General features: G+C 41.9%; 1 protein-coding gene across 2 annotated transcripts in view; it reads left to right on the top strand.

Annotated features, from left to right (window-relative positions):
- Positions 1-17,633, top strand: part of flvcr2a (FLVCR choline and putative heme transporter 2a) — a 118,505-nt gene that overhangs the window by 45,067 nt on the left and 55,805 nt on the right. For both annotated transcript variants that reach the window (XM_080202124.1, XM_080202123.1), the window contains exon 5: positions 7,009-7,112. In XM_080202124.1, coding sequence (XP_080058250.1) covers positions 7,009-7,112 — 104 coding nt within the window. The remainder of the gene's footprint in view (positions 1-7,008; positions 7,113-17,633) is intronic.

Below are 17,633 nucleotides of genomic sequence, written 5' to 3'. Positions count from 1 at the left end.
TGAGTACAGTAGAATCTATCAGAAGTCAGTACTGAGATAGCACCTAGTTCGGGCTATATCCTGGAGACGTATATTGTGATGTTAAAAAACAATTAATATTCAACAGTACAAGCCTCCCAGACTTATTTATGAGACACAGAACAAACCCGACATGAGCCAAACGAAAAGTGGCAGAGCAAAAAGAAAAGGAGACATATCCTCTCTCTGTCCAACCCCAAAAACTATACAAGAGGCTCATAAACACTGGCATTTAATAGACAGATGGATTGTTTCTGTGCTGTAAAATTCTATTTAACCAAAGGTTTTAAACAAGTTATTTCTGAGGTAGAGGCCTATAGCATCATTAAGGTGGCAGTTGGTTTCGTGGGCTGCAGCATTTCTTAGTGAGAAATTGGAGTTGTGAATGAAATAAAGTGACATATCCATCAGGATTTGTGGCCAGTTGAATGTTTGAAATGAGGCCTATATCAGGAATTTCCTTGTGGCTTCTCCCACCACCACCTTAACTTTGGCACAATGACTCCATTTACACAAAAAGATTACAGTGGCGGTTATCTCTGTGAATAAGAAAAGAACTTGCCTATTTGCAACTTATCTGTAGTTTTCATTATTTTAAATATCTAGATCATGACTCCACTGAAAGGACATGCTTATAACTAGAAATATCAATTGTTTCAAAAGATTGAGGTCGTAATGTTTCTTGAGGTGCTGAGAACTATAGGAACTGCTGTCAACAGAGAAAGGAACCAGACTGTATTTTTGGAGTGAGGACAGAAATGAACAGTGATCTGGCCAATGCCCTCCTGTACAACATATCCTGTGTCACTGGAGAGCAGATTCCCAGATAATTTCCCCCTGTTTAGATCAGTGATTTATCAGTTTTCCTGTGTGTGGGGATGTGTGTGTGTATTTGGAGGGCACTGCCCTCCAATAAACCAATTACACAGCTGGAAGTGGGTGTGAGCATTCCAGAGGTGGAGTATTCTACTGCTGCTGAAAATGTATTTTGTTTACTTTTGGCAATAAGATCATTGTGTGGCAAAATGCACAAGAGAAATAAGATCTACTTACATGTCACTACTGCTGACAGTGACTGTAATGTACTGACACAAAAAGGAAAACTAGACCCAGGTGAGCTGGCAGCCTCTAATTTTTAATGAGAAATGAGGATTTATGGCCCTCACACAGGCACTTGCAGATACCTCCTACCACTGAATAGAACAGAAACTGAGGATAGAAATAGGGTATTTAACCTCAGAACTTAACTCCTTAGTATCTGCCTTGCAGATTATTTCAAAGCTTTCTCACTGAAAAGGCTTGTGTGGATATCTGTTCCACAGTGTTGACTAGTTTCCATTTGTGACAATTCATCCTTTTAACTGGGTTTATTTTCTATTTATTTAATATTTTGTGTACTGCAAGTTTTTGATATTTGTGAAAATGGAATCAATATTTTCTCGTAGTCTGACATCTCTTGTCATTCTGCCTCTCCATACACTAGCTGAATTAACCCAACCTCAAATTAATTCTGGGGACATTTCATAGCAGCCAATTTTGTGACTGATTCCAAATAAATAGCGCTATGGTTCTCACATTCCTACACCACATAGTAGCCGTGTGTGTATGTTGGAGCAGTATATTGGCTCTGTAACTACTGTCATCTTCATACTGCTCAGTTTCAGTCTGTTTTTGCCAACAGTAAAATTACATCTTTTATTTCTATTTCATTGGAGAATCCAGCCCCAGCCCAACCCCTCCCCAGAATGTTACTGCCTTGATCTGATTAATCAATTAGTCTAATCAGCTTCATTGTGTTTTTTTCATCCATTGTACTTACGGGCATCATCCAGATAACTCTGCTGTACTATTTTTTGTAAGTTTATTTCCATCACCATTACATTGTTACCTCTATCTTCTAAACAGCAGACAATGAGATTGTAGATAGTTGTTTTCTCTCCTTTTGTCAGAGCGTAACTCCGAACTCTGACAGATTTGCTTTGGTTTTGCAATCTGCATTAATCTTGATTTGTTACAATAAGATTTCTAAGTAGAAATGTCAAAACAATCCAGCAATTCCCAGTTGGTACCATTGATATCTGATTGGTACCATGCACCACTCACACCATCAGCTCACCATGTGCTGAAAGAAGTATTTTGAATGGCAGCAAAGCAACATCAAGGGAATCTTTCTGAGAAAGGATCTAGGATGTGTTAGAAGTTCCCAACAACACAATTGCCTTGCCTCCACTTGGCATTCTGTGTGGATCAACTTCTGTAATCAGTGGAAGAAGATAATAAATTAGGTCATTTCTCTTTGCTGTTCCCATATCCAATGATCCTGCTATGATTGACAAATTGATATGTGATATAGAATATCAAATCAGTATTATTCTCAGTATACAGATAGGATATTCGAGTTATTAGAAGGATTAAGAAAATATAATTTTGGAACCTACAAAATGTATCTGGGATTATCATAAAAGTAAAAGGTAAAGTTGCCATAGTCCCGCTGGTGGTGATTTTAACTTGAGGGTCACCACATTTCAGGCATGGGGCAAGGTTGAGAAGGCAGGACCTTCATGAATAACATCAGCCAGTACTGGAATTGAACCCACGCTGTTGGCATTGCTCTGGATCATGAACCAGCTGTCCAGCCAACTAAGCTAAACCAACCCCCAAGGGAGTAACATATGTCTGCAATATAAAGCAAATTAGTCTAAGGGATGTACAATTGTTCAAGGTTGCTCTGTGCAAGTGGAAATGTGTAGCTATTTCATTAATCTTTATGTCAATGTTTAAATATTCTGCTCTTTACTCTGTTGTCTATGCCAGTTTGTTGAAAAATTGAATGACTGTTAAAGATTATCATAATTTCTTTTATTTCTTTTTTCTAATGAATCTGGAGGACAAATCACTTCTGTCTTAGTTTTAGTTGTCATCATTTTCTTTGTGAGCATACCATCCGATCTAGATAAATGTGAATTTTATATGTGCAGCACTCTCAGACACGTTGGTGTATTTGAGTGCTGTGTCATGAATAAAAGGGTTATCATTTGCACCTATATTTTCCCACTAATTTCGCTACCTTGATTGTTTGACACAGTGGACACAAGGTGCTTCCCTTACAGATGGAAGGAAATTCAAGGGCCCATCCTGTCCTTGTGTGTGCCTCCTGCCAGCTGCTTACACAGCAGTATGGTAGGTGGTGCAGCCTGTTTTTACACACTGTCTTAACCAGAGTTTTGGCACTGACTGCTAGAAATCAATAAAAATAATGTAACTTCTTTATTATTTTCATTTAATTGATGTAACTACAATTTGTACTGCAACTCCTGAGTGTCTATTTGGGACATCGATATATTGTACAAAATGATAGTGTCATCTTACCCAGCAAACAGATTCTTACAGCGGATGCCGGGTAGCTGGAGTACAGTACTGCTCTGTTGGTTTCTACAGACGTACAACGCAGCTGGAAGAGTGCTGGTAGGAAGTGATGAAATGGTTCATTAAATTCACATTCATTTTAAATGGTAAAACTTATAAGGGCTATTAACCAATCCAGAATGAATCACAAACTCAAATTGTCCAAATGGAGCAGAATTTGTTTAAATGTTCTGCTAGTAATAGTTTAGGGTTTACTATAGGCACAATGTTTTTAACTGCATTTTAAAGGAGCTTTATGTTTTTTAATGGCAAATTTTCTGAAGGTGAATAAATGATTCTTCTTCATCCTAGTGGATGGGGCATATCACAGGAGTAAGTCCATGTCACACGAGGGACATATTTGTGCTTGTGTAATGTCAGCCATCCTCACAATCTTCCCTTTCCAAAAATTAGCATTTTATCTCAGTTGACACGGCTTTTCTTCTCAATATTAGTAGGATGATTACTTCCTCTTTATTGGGTTTTATTTCAAAACAATAATTATTTAAAGTCAATGTCAAGGTCTAAAACTCAAATCTGGTTTGGATCTGTAGGAATGCCACCATTACAAACATTATTCAATACCTCCTCATCTGCAAAATGTGGAATATCACCAATCCTCTCTGAATATATGCATCAGATCTTAGGCAAAGGGAGGCAATGGTATGAGGAATGAGTACAGAAAAGTGAATGCTTTCTCTCCCTACACCAAAACACACCGCTGCACTCAGTCAGATTTGCTTTGATTTTGCAACCTACGTCAATCTTCATTTGTTACAATAGAAAATTTATAAACAGAATAGGGAAGACAGAAAGAAGCAGAGATCATTGAAATGGGAATACTGAGATGCTTGCTCTACGCCAACATCATTAGGCACAATGCAACAAGAACAGACTTGGTGCTGTACACTGGGCAACATCGGTGCTAATTCCTCGCCATGTTTATGCTCGACACTTCTGGTGAGCACGTTGAACAACTGTTGTTCATTTGAGCAATTGCCCAACAGTAGAAAGATTAGGGTGAAAGTTATCAAAAAGGGCCACAGTTGATTGTATTTACAAAGTCGGAGCACCTGTATGTAATGGATCAGGTTAGCGATTAGCCAAATTCATTTAAAATGAACAGCCAGTGAACACAATCCCAGTGCACCAGACTTCTCCAAAGTATCCACAATTCACTAATATCACTTATCCACTTCTGCTTTCCAAAAACAATTCAGTCTGTGACATACTTGTTTGCAATGTTACCTACTGTGATACAGGAGGAACCAACTAGTAATGTTTCTCATTTTAAAACTTTGTCTTCAGTGCTTCTCCAGAGTAACATAGGCTTATTTCTGTGCTGTAACCCAATTATTTTGATCTAAAGAATGAAGAAGACTCATGTCTGTGGATTGTTTTTCTTATAAACCTCGGCATCTTAACTCAGCAGAAAGCAATTCATTGAGATTAATGTAGATGTTTCCAAGGGAAAGAGGGTAAAGAACCAGGTGACGAAGAGGGATCTGCAGCTATTGATGGAGGAGAAGCAAATGTTCAATTTGATCAAACGAAGAGATCTGAAACTGAACAGCAAGTGCCTCTGCACAATGATCCAGTTTCTAGCATAGTGCATTGTAACAGGACAACAGGAATCCTGGGCCGAATGGCTCTCCTCTGGGCAGTAAGATTCAGTGAACACAAAGCCTTACAATGCTATCTGCCTTACCCCCACAGCAAAGTCAGGTCTGTACCTCTGCATTTTCTTATTTGAAGGGTAAAGTTCTTTTCAGTGCACTTCCTATTTGTACTGGGGTCTCCACGCATACCACCCTGTTTGACAGGTACAATGATCAACTGTTCCTCGTCCTCAGCCTTGCAATTGGTTGTTGGGATTTTTATGACTGGAATTTGTCATGACTCTTCCTTTACAAAGTTTAATCCTGTTTTTGGGCAGGTATTTGACTCTACCATTGCCTTTTGAGAGTGTGATTGAGATTGATAGCTTGCACATTGGGACTGCGTTCTGTTTTACCACGACACTGCCACATTGGATTTAACTCATCTGGTTTGGCCGACCTCATTCTTGTCGATGCCAATGAACAATGTAAACCTGTCCAATCATTTGTCCAGTTTCCAGCTAAGGAAATGGAAAAATCTCATTGGTTATTAGGGAGTGATGATCTACTTTTAAAATAAGGGCTTGTAATGCATCAGAAAAGGTAGTAAGTGTCTTGCTGGCCCATTCTGTGCTTCCTCCATCTACTTGACTGGATAGGATTGTTCCATGCGTAATTTATGTTTGAGTAATTTATGACTGGTTATGAGCTTCATGATGTTGCTTTGTTTTGGAAGAACTTTGAATCTGCTAAGTTACCAAGCCACAAGAATGGAACTATGAAACATGAGGCAGACGGTTTCCTCCCTAACATACCTGTTTGAATGTTAATAGTCTGATATTACAACATAAGCTGGAATTTTACAGTCCCTCACCAACAGGTTTGAAAGTTGGGGCTCAAAGAACGAAGCACATGTCCTGCCCACTGCTTACCCACCTGTCCTTGACCTGCCTCCTGTTTTTCAGGGGAAGTGGAAGTATTGAGTAGCCTGGCCACCTTTGGGCCTATTGAGGCTCTTAAGTGGCCAACTAATGGTCACCTAAGTGCCTCATCCTAGCCCCACTGCTCTTCCATCCGCAGTAGACAGAGGCCTATGCTAAGCAGGTAGCCCAACAGCTTTAGCTGCATGGACGGTATTGAGTAAGGGGGTTGTGACCATCAGAGATAAATTCCCTTGCCCCCCCGCCTCCCTCAAAATCATACTTCCTTTAAACCTCCCCCTCCCGCCAACCTCACAAACCCTGCCCCAGCCCCCTCTCCCTCCTCACTGGGGCTTGAATACCAGGCTGTGTAGATACCCTGGACTAACCTTAAGTCAAGCCTCTATTTACTCCTCTTCTTTGGGGATTGGTTGTTGTCCCAGCAATGGGTACTACTCAAACCAGGTGCTGCTGGAATCACAAAGTACTGTCTATCTGATTGGCCAGCACCTCTCTGGGCTGGGGTTACCTTGCCATCTGGGGCAAAAGTCTCGCCCTTGGTAATTAACGCTGAGCATTGAATGGCTGCAGGGCCACTGGTATTAGTGGGAATGTGTTCCTCCCTGAATCTTTGGTGGTTGGACTAGGAACCCACATCTGAAAAATCCTGCCCAGAGAAAACCTCATGGCCAGTGTCCTGGCAGTCACATCTGGTTATGCATCTCTCTTCAAGGTACTTGTCCTACACTAATCCAATTTTACCTTGGAGAGACCTAACCTAGTGGATTGAAATCTGAAGAAATCAACTTTCAGCAACAAGGATAACTGAAGACAGAAATAATCCAGAAATCCAATGGTTTTATTTTTGAAATGAACCCTGTTTGTAGAAAGCTCTTTTTTGATTCGGTGGCCGACAGTGTGAGTATGAGTACAGACCAGAAACGTGTGAATGTGTGTAAAATGACAAGATGTGATGAATAAATGTGAACTTTAGCCAGCTACCAGCTGAAATGGCATCATTATCATTAACCTGAGAAACCTGCTGATTATATTCTGCTTTCTCTCAGGGTGAAGAATTGAATGCTGGGAGAATTGGACTCACTATTGTGGTATCTGGAATGGTTGGTTCCATTATCTGTGGAATCTGGTTGGACAAAACCCGAACATACAAGTAAGAATTAACTCTGATCTGCACCCAGAATTGGGCACAGGCTTCCCTTTCTCAAAATATTTCTCCATGTTCTGATTAGCACAGCTCTGGAGAGGGGGAATGAAAGTGTATGTGATCGAGCCCAACTGGTTATGTGGTGTGACAATTGACCTGTAATGATTCATTTACATTTAAATGTTAGCAGGGAAAGGAAAACTTATGGCAAAACCAAATGTCCTAAATCAGTTAGAATATTCTCACTGGAGAGTATAAGAACAATGGACTGAGACTGTGATATGATGAAAGAATGACTGCTGCTGGTGTTTTATTGTGGGCTTGGATATCATTATATTGTTAACAGAGGAACCCAGTTTGTGTCAAGATTCCTTGTATGATGAATACTTACACTCAGAGTTATTTGTTCAATGATGGCAAAGTACTTCGCTGGGGAAGAATTCTTTGTACCTCACTTACCTATCTCTTGTTCAGTCTGGTACAAAGAACTCAATATGTAGGAGAAAATCCATGGACAATGAGGCTTTAATTTGTAACAAATCTTTCCTCAATACTCTTAGATGTCTGGTCTCTGAGTACAGCTGGATAAGCTATCTGAATTGATATTGTCTGCGTGTTTTGCAATCCCAGAATGAGACGGTATTACCTATCCCTGGCATTTCTTGCTGAATTTTGAGTAAATGTTAGAGTTGCCAACCAATTCTTTTATCTGCCTGGCTGGGATTTTGCAGTTAGTCACTATAACTAGCATTATTACAACTTTATAACTTTTGTGTGCTTGCAAATGTGAAACTTTGTCTTTGCTGTTTAAAATTGGCAACCAGTTGAGATTTGAAAACCTGGCTGAACTAATGTTCAAACCAGCCAGGTATTAATCCTAACCTGTGCCTTGTCATAAGTCAGTGACTACAAACTTTGGCTCCGTAACACGACAGCTCCTGTTTTATTACCAAATGGCGTTCACACGACTCATGAGCTCTTCCTGCTCCCACTGCTTTCTTAGTGTCTGCTGGTAAGCCTTCTCACTCCCAAATAAATAGGACCTCTCTCTTCATGTGAATCTCCTTGATATCCAGTGGTGCATCAGAGAACCTTGGGGCGTGCTCTCTGGCTTGTTGTGTCTTTTTTTCAAACTTTGTCCTGCTCATTAACTCTTCTTTCACCAGTTCAGTGCTGGGCTGCATGCCACTATCATGTCACTATCATGTTACTCCCCTGCTGCTGTCATGTTATTATCATGCTACTATCACATTACTATCATGCTGCTATCATGTTACTATCATTTAAATTTGCATGCAGCATGAAGTTTGATCAGGTGAGAACCAGTTGTACATTGCAGTGCAAATGCCAGTTGTTGGGAGCTGTTTAGCCGATCCTATATCCTGGACATGTGAGAAGTGTTGAGGTTAAGCTACTGGCTTCATTTGTTTCAGTGTCAAGTGGCTGAATGTAGTCACAGTAACGAATAAAAGATGTTGTTATTGAGAACACAATGGAATAATAGCAAATCAACGTACCCCATAATCTTTGTGTCAAAACTGCTTTGATGCACAAAGAGTTTATGTAGACTGCTTCTTACAGCTTGTACAAATATTGTAAAATCTAGAATTTTCGGACAGTGATTTACAATCTGAGGTTTACACTGCTGATCTCTATTCTGTGCATTTTGTTCCCAACACTGTTTTGTCTCTTTGCTGCCCTTGGGAAGGAAAGTATTCCAAACAACCTTACAACTTTAACTGCAAATAACATGTAAGTATCTCAAGTAGTTCTCAAGTTTGGAGTTAAAGTCCCATAACATCGGAATCCATTTCTTTTGGTTTGTTTTGGGAAAGGAAACTATGAAAATGTTTGTAAATTTGGAAGCCCAGTTTACTGAGACTTTGATGCCTGCAAGCTGCATTCATATTCTCATAGGCAATCCTCACTTCAAAAATCATCACTGTGCTTCACCCCTTCAGCTTCCCACTGGAGATGAGCCGACGATCTTCCATATTCTTGCCTTTTGGCAGTTTGTATTATCATCATCTTTCAGCACTTTTTAGGACTTTTCAGCACCCCACGATGTCCCAAAGTTCTTTATAACCAATGAAGCATTTTTGAAATGTGGTAAAGGTTGCAAGCAACCAATGTGATACTGTTCAGATTATGGTTTTTGTGATGTCAATTGAGGGAGAAATGTTGGCCAGGAGACCTGAGAAATTCCACTACTATTTTTTGAATAGCTCTGGCAATCTTCAGCTGAAAGGGCAGACAGACCATGAGACATAGGAACAGAGCAGACTATTTGACCCATTGAGTCTGCTCTGCCATTCAGTGAGATCATGACTGAGCTAATGTGGTAATCCTCAATGCACTTTCCCGCCTTATCCCCATAACCCTTGATTCTCTTACTGATAAAAATCTGTCTATCTCAGCCTTGAACATACTTAAATATGCAGCCTCTATAGCCCTCTGTAGTAAAGAATTCCACAGATTCACTCCCCTCTGAGAGAAGAAATTCCTCGTCATCTGTCTTGAATGGGCAAATCCTTACTCTGCGATTATGTCCTCTGTCCTAGATCCACCCACAAGGGGAAACAACCTCTCAGCATTTATCTTTGCAAGCTCTCTGAGAATCTGATCTGTCTCAATAAGGTCACCTCTCACTCTTCTAAACTCCAATGAGTGCAGGCCCAACCTACTCAACCTCTCCTCATAGGAAAATCCCTCCATGCCCAGGATCAATTTACTGAAGCTTCTCTAGACTGCCTCCAATGTCAGTATATCTTTCCTTAGATAAGGGGACCAAAACTGTTCACAATATTCCAGGTGTGGTCTAACTTGTGCCTTGTGTAGTTTTAGCAAGACTTTCCTATTTTTATTGATGTGTACTTGCAATGCCAAGGCATACAAGGCTATGGGCCAAGTGCTGGAAAATGGCATTAGAATAGTTAGGTGGTTTCTGTTTGACTAGCACAGATGTGATGGGCCAAAGAGCCTTTTTCTGTGCTGTATAACTCTATGACTTTATACTTCATTCCCTTTGAAATAAATGCCAACATTTCATTTGCCTTCCCAATTGTCGATTGTCGGAAAAATCCAACTTGTTCACTAATGTCCTTGAGGGAAGGCAATCTGTTGTCCTCACCTGGTCTGGACGACATGTGACTCCAGAGCCACAGCAATGTGGTTGACTCGCAATTGCCCTCTGAACAAGGGCAACTAGGGATGGACAATAAATGCTGGGTGCAGCCAGCGACACCCGTGTCCCATGAATGGAAAATACCTGCTGAATTTTCATGCTAGCTTCTTAGGTACAAGGACCTCCAAATCCCTCTGTGTGCAGCAGCTTTCTGCAGACTTTCTCCATATTCAGCCCCTTTAGTTTTCCTAACAAAGTGCATAACTTCACATTTTCCTATATTATATTCCATCTGACAAATTCTTGGCCACTCACCTAATCTGTCCATATCCTTCTGCAGACTCTTCATGTTATCCTCACCACTTAAGTTCCCACTGCATTCACAAATTTGGCAATAGTACATTCACTTCCCTCATCCAAGTCATTAATATATATTGTAAATGATTGTGGCCCTAGCACTGATCCCTGTGGTACTCCACTAGTTACAGGTTGTCATCCTGAAACTGTCTCTCTTATCCTAACATTCTGACCTTCAGCCACCACAGTGACCTTCCTTTGTGCCAGGTATGACTCCAACCAGCAGAGGATTTTCCCTGATTCCCATTGACTCCAGTTTTGCTAGGGTTTCTTGATGCCACACTCGATCAAATGCTGCGTTGATATCAAGAGCTATCACTCTCACCTTACCCTGCAATTCAGTTCTTTTATCCGTCTTTGAACCAAGGCTGTAATGAGGTCAGGAGCTGAGTGACCCTGGCGAAACCCAAACTGGGCGTCACTGAGCAGGTTATTGCTAAGTAAATGCTGCTTGATAGCGCTGTTGATGACACTCGCATCACTTTACTGATGATCGAGAGTAGACTGATGGGGCAGTAATTGGCCGGGTTGGATTTATCCTGTTTCTTGTGTACAAGACATCCCTGGGCAGTTTTTCACATTGCCGGACGAATGGCAGTGTTGTAGCTGTAGTGGAAGAAATTGGCTAGGGGAGTGACAAGTTCTGGAACACAAGTCTTCAGTTCTATTGCTGGAATGTTATCAGGGCCCATTGCCTTTGCAGTATCCAGTGCCTTCAGCTGTTTCTTGATATCATGTGGAGTGAATCGAATCGGCTGAAGACTGACATCTATGATGCTGGGGACCTCCAGAGGAGGCCGAGAAGGAGCATCCACTCAACATTTCTGACTGGAGATTGTTGCAAATGCTTCAACCTTATCTTTTGTACTGATGTATTTGGCGCCCAAAAGTCTGCAAAGGCTACACTTGCCTTGGCAAGTTGTGCGTGTGTCTCATTGTCAATAAAATGTACAGCTGAGATAAGTGATAGGTCTGGTCATGAACTGAAACCTCTGGCTAGATTTTGTGGCACCGTCCCACCTCCCCACTGGGGGGGTGGGGGGAGGTGGGGGTTGGGTGGTGGTGGGGGGAGCAAGGGGCATGTAAAATGTGTTGGCTAGGTAATCCACTGCCTCTGTATCTACTCCTAAGCTGATCCCCATTATATTGGGAATGGGAAATGTGACCACTAGCCTAGCCAATCTTAAGTCAACTGAGGGGGAGGCGATGGCCCAGTGGTATTATCACTAGACTATTATTCCAGAAACTCAACTAATGTTCTGGGGACCCAGGTTTGAATCCCAGCATAGCAGGTGGTGAAATCCGAATTCAATAAAATGATTCTGGAATTAAGAACCTACTGATGACCATGAAACCATTGCCGATTGTCGGAAAAACCCATCTTGTTCATCGATGTCCTTTAGGGAAGGAAATCTGCTGTGCTTACCTGGTATGGCCTACATGTGACTCCAGAGCCACAGCAGTGTGGTTGATTCTCAACCACCCTCTGAAGTGTCCTAACCAAGAGCAACTAGGGATAGACAATAAATGCTGACCAGCCAGTGACACCCATGTTCCTACAAATGAATAATAAAAAAAGCCTTTAAATGGCCAATTATTGCCCTCAAACTGCCTTCACTGCCTCAAAAGACTGGGCAGAGGCAGGTGTGTGAGTGTGATAATGTCTTTTATTGAACAACTTTGTTGAAATATCGGGAAGGAAGGGGAGGGGTCACTTCAATTGAAGGAGTGGCCTGTGCGCATTAGGGTGCACTACCCCCCCCAAGATATGAATCCCTCTTCCTACTTTGGTCCTGCATCCCTGCCCCATTCACCTCCTCCCCCTTCCCTAAGATCCTCAATCTTTCATCATTCAAAGCCCTCCAGTGGCCAGGTCCTCTTCGTCCTGGGACACACTTGTAGTCCCAGCGGCACCCACTACTGTGCAGGCTTGAAGGGCCAAATGGCCTCTTTTTGCACTGTAGGGTTCAGGAGCTGTTGGGATGCTAGGGCTATCAGCCAATCAGATTGACCAGGAGCTCTTGAGAGTGGGACTTCCTCCTATTGAGAAGCAAAAGTTTGATGCTCAGCTTGTTCAGGCTGCCTGCAAGTGTGTTATCAATGTGGGACAGTTTTTTTTAAAGCCAGACAGTTTGGAACTGACTTTCCTTCCAGAGGTAAGCAGTCTGATCTGTAAAATCCAGCCCTTGGGTGAGCCGGTTGGTACTTTACTTCAGGTTTCTTCATGCTGATTCGAAGGCCAAAGTTGCCACATGCACTGGAGAACATTAGACATTGATCGATTAGATGAATAGACTAAGTTGTGGCAGGTGGATTTTAATACAGGTAAGTGAGGTTATTCATTTCTGGCCAAAAAAAAGATAGATCAGAATATTTTAATAACAGAAATGTAGGAACAGGGTGGTCTAAAGATATTTAGAGATTCAGTCATACAGGTCACTAAATGTAATAGCCAAGTACAAAAAAGAATCTTGTGGCTGACAGAATGTTGGCCTTTATAACAAGGTTGGGGCACATCTGGGCATTGCACCTTACAGATCAGATCAGCCATGATCTTATTGAATGGCAGAGCAGGCAAAAAGGGCAGAGTGATGTACCCTTGCTCATAATTTGTATGTTTGTAGGTCTGTAGAAATGTTGTCCTTGGGAGACGGTGCGGTCCAAATTTAGCAGATTTTCAAGCATTGGATGATGCAGTGAGATTATGTAAAGTAACCTTCTAAAATGCAAGAGGTTATTCATTGAGCTTTTTAAGATTTTTAGAGGAATTGATGGGATAAATACAAAGAAATTGTTTTTGCTAATCGGCACGCCAAAGACAAAGAAGCAATGTCAGGCCGTTCAAACAAGTTCTTCTTCACACAAAGGTTGCCAGAAGAGTGGATGTATCTCTGCAAACAGATTAATTAATATTCTTATTTCTGAAATCAAAGATTTGCCTGTGGCATTAAGGAACATGGTGTATTAAGGAACATGGGATATTGAGGAACATGGTGTATTAAGGAACATGGTGTATTAAGGAACATGGTGTATTAAGGAACATGGTGTATTAAGGAACATGGTGTATTAAGGAACATGGGATATTGAGGAAAATGGGGTGTTAAGGAGGCATAAATAAAACAGGCTTGACGAGTGAATGGCCTCATCCTGTTGCTATGTCACACCTCATTCACAATGATTACAGGCGCGCATGCCTTCTCAAAGCTTTGGGTATGAGAGTGTTGCTCTCATCCTTACTACTTGTCCTTTAGTTGCGGCTTTGCAAACCAATCATCAAATTTGAACCAATCATCAAGGATGAGCAGAGAGATCTTGCTGTCCGTGTGCACAGATTTCTGAAAGTTGTCACCCAGGTTGATAGGGTTGTTAAGAAGGCGTACGTTGTGTTAGCTTTTACTGGTAGAGGGATTGAGTTTCAGAGCCATGAGATCATGTTGCAACTGTACAAAACTCTGATGCGGCCGCACTTGGAGTATTGCGTACAGTTCTGGTTGCTGCATTATAGGGAGGATGTGAAAGCATTGGAAAGGGTGCAGAGGAGGTTTACCAGGATGTTGTCTGGTATGGTGGGAAGGTCTTATGAGGATAGGCTGAGGGACTTGAGGCTCTTTTTGTTAGAATGAAGAAGGTTAAGAGGTGAGTTAATAGAGGCATACAAGATGATCAGAGGATTAGATAGGGTGAACAGTGAGAGCCTTTTTCCTCGGATGGAGATGGCTGGCACGAGGGAACATGGCTTTAAATTGAGGGGTGATAGATATAGGACAGATGTCAGAGGTAGGTTCTTTACTCAGAGAGTAGTCAGGGCGTGGAATGTCCTGCCTGCAACAGTAGTGGACTCGCCAACTTTAAAGGCGTTCAAATGGTCATTGGATAAACATATGGATGATATTGGAATAGTGTAGGTTAGATGGGCTTTAGATTGGTTTCACAGGCCAGCGCAACATTGAGGATCAAAGGGGCTATACTGCGCTGTAATGTTCTATGTTCTAAGTATTATCAGTCATCATAGTAATCACCAGGTAGAAAATGGTGAGTATGAATTACATGATTGGGTGATTCACATCACACCAGATCCTTCCTCACGCAGGGCAAAACACTTTACTCAGTGATTGGTTGGAGAATAATGTGCACTAGTTCAGTTAAGCCACACACCTAAGAACGTAAAGCTTTGAATGAGATAGGTAATATGAGTCCAGCTCAACTGAGTACAGCTTCAACAAAGTACTCACTTAACTCAGAAAATTAAGTGATGGAGTTTGAAGAGTTGTGTCTTTCTAAAAGCTAGTCAAGATTTACATTTTAACATTGAATTTAACTTTACCATTAACTTGTGCTCCTCCTGTCAGATGTGGTCAATTAGGGAGCAATCTAGTCTCCTCGACAACTTTGTCTGCAGGAAGTGTGTCCAGTTGCAGCTCCTCTTAGACTGCATTGTTTGGTTGGAGTGGGATGCACCGTGGAGCATACAGGAAGCAGAGAGTGTGATAGACAATAGTTACAGGGAGGTTGTCACCACCGCAGGTTCAGACAGGTAGATGGGTGATTGCCAGGAGAGGCAGGCAGGTGGCGCAGGAGTCTCCTGTGTCTATTCCCCTTTCAAACAGGTATATCATTCTGGATGCTGCTGAAGGGCATAGCCTGTCAGGGGGAGATATCAGCAGTAGCCAGACCTGTGATACCACAGCTGATTCTGCTGTGGGAAAGGGTCAGGCAAAGAGCAAGCGAGCAGTAGTAATAGGAGACTCGCAGAAGTCGGGAACCCTGGATGATAAGATAGAGGGTTATAGGTGAGTCTAGTAGGTAGGACATTTCGGCGCAACTTGTGGGCCGAAGAGCCTGTTTGTGCTGTAGTTTCCCTAAGCTTCTATGACTCGAGATATTGAGGTCCTGGTCAAGAACAAGAGGCACACGAAGTGCATAGGCAATTGGGATCAAGTGAATCTCTTGAAGAGTATACGGGGTGTAGGAGTAGAGTTAAGAGAGAAATCAGGAAGGCAGAAAGGGGACACAAAATTGTTTTGGCAAATAAGGCAAAGGAAAATCCAAAGAGCTTCTATAAGTACATAAAGGGCAAAAGAGTAACAAGGGAGAGAGTAGGGCCTCTTAAGGATCAACAAATCTATGTGTGGATCCACAAGAGATGGGTGAGATCCTAAATGAATATTTCTCATCAGTATTTGTTGCTGAGAAAAGCATGGATGTTAGGGAACTTGGGGAAATAAATATTGATATTTTGAGGAGTGTACATATTATAGAGAAGGACGTGCTGGAAGTCTTAAAGCGCATCAAGATAGATAAATCTGCGGGACCTGATGAGATATATCCCAGGATGTTGTGGGAGGCGAGGGAGGAAATTGCGGGTCCCCGAGCCAAGATATTTGAATCATCGATAGTCATGGGTGAGGTGCCTGAAGATTGGAGAGTGGCAAATGTTGTGCCTTTGTTTAAAAAGGGCTGCAGGGAAAAGCCTGGGAACCACAGGCCAGTGAGCCTCACGTCTGTGGTGGGTAAATTGTTGGAAGGTATTTTGAGAGACAGGATCTACAGGCATTTAGAGATGCAAGGACTGATTAGGGACAGTCAGCATGGCTTTATGAGTGGAAAATCATATCTCACAAATTTAATTGAGTTTTTTGAAGGGGTAACCAAGAAGGTAGATGAGGGCAGTGCAGTTGATGTTGTCTACATGGACTTTAGCAAGTCCTTTGACAAGGTACCACATGGTAGGTTGTTGCTTAAGTTAAATCTCATGGGATCCAGGGTGAGGTATCTAAATGGATACAAAATTGGCTTCTTGACAGAAGCTGGAGGGTGGATGTAGACAGTTGTTTTTCAAACTGGAGGCCTGTGACCAGTGGTGCACCCCAGGGATCAGTGCTGGGTCCACTGTTATTTGTCATTTATATTAATGATTAGGTTGAGAATATAGGTGGCATGGTTAGTAAATTTGTAGATGACACCAAGATTGGTGGCATGGTGGACAGTGAGGAAGGCTATCTCCAATTGCAGCGGGATCTTGATCAATTGCGCCAGTGGACTGAGTAATGGCAGATTGAGTTTAATTTAGACAAATGCCAGGTAATGCATTTTGGTAGATTGAACCAGGGCAGGATTTACTCATGGTAGGGCATTGGGGAGAGTTAGAGAACAAAGAGATCTAGGGGTACATATTCATAGTTCCTTGAAAGTGGAGTCACAGGTGGACAGAATGGTGAAGAAGGCATTCAGCATGCTTGGTTTCATCGGTCAGAATACTGAATACAGGAGTTGGGACGTCTTGTTAAAGTTGTACAAGACATTGGTAAGGCCACACTTGGAATACTGTGTGCAATTCTGGTCACCCTATTATAGAAAGGATATTAATAAACTAGAAAGAGTGCAGAAAAGATTTACTAGGATGCTACCGAGACTTGATGGATTGAGGTATAAGGAGAGGCTGAGTAGACTGGGACTTTTTTCTCTGGAGCGTAGGAGGCTGAAGGTGACCTTATAGTGGTCTACAAAATAATAAGGGGCATAGACAAGGTAGATAGTCAATATCTTTTCCCAAAGGTAAGGGAGTCTAAAACTAGAGGGTACAGGTTTAAGGTGAGAGGGGAGAGATACAAAAGTGTCCTGAGGGGCAATTTTTTCACACAGAGGGTGGTGAGTGGTTGTAACAAGCTGCCAGAGGCAGTAGTAGAGGCAGGTACAATTTTATCTTTTAAAAAGCATTTAGATAGTTACATGGGTACGATGGATATAGAGGAATATGAGTAAAATGCAGACAATTGGGATTAGCTTGGGAATTTAAAAGAAAGGGCAGCATGGACAATTTGGGCCAAAGGGTCTGTTTTAATGCTGTAAACCTCTATGACTCTATGATTTTGTTTCAGTCTTAGTCAGTCGTAAACAAGCTACTGTCTAGTGACAGCTACACAGTTAGCTATTAATTAGCCAGTTGAACTGGTTCCCTGGCCAATACAGCCTGACTGCCTTTGTCATGAGTATCCTTTGTCAAGGATAGTAGTGGGAATTTGTGCATGGAGTCAGAAGAGATAGGT

This window comes from Carcharhinus amblyrhynchos, chromosome 14 (assembly GCF_965287045.1).
Source record: "Carcharhinus amblyrhynchos chromosome 14, sCarAmb.v2.hapA, whole genome shotgun sequence".
Lineage (NCBI taxonomy): Eukaryota > Metazoa > Chordata > Chondrichthyes > Carcharhiniformes > Carcharhinidae > Carcharhinus > Carcharhinus amblyrhynchos.
Note: the sequence above shows the minus strand (reverse complement) of the source record. Positions and strands in the feature narration are given on the sequence as shown.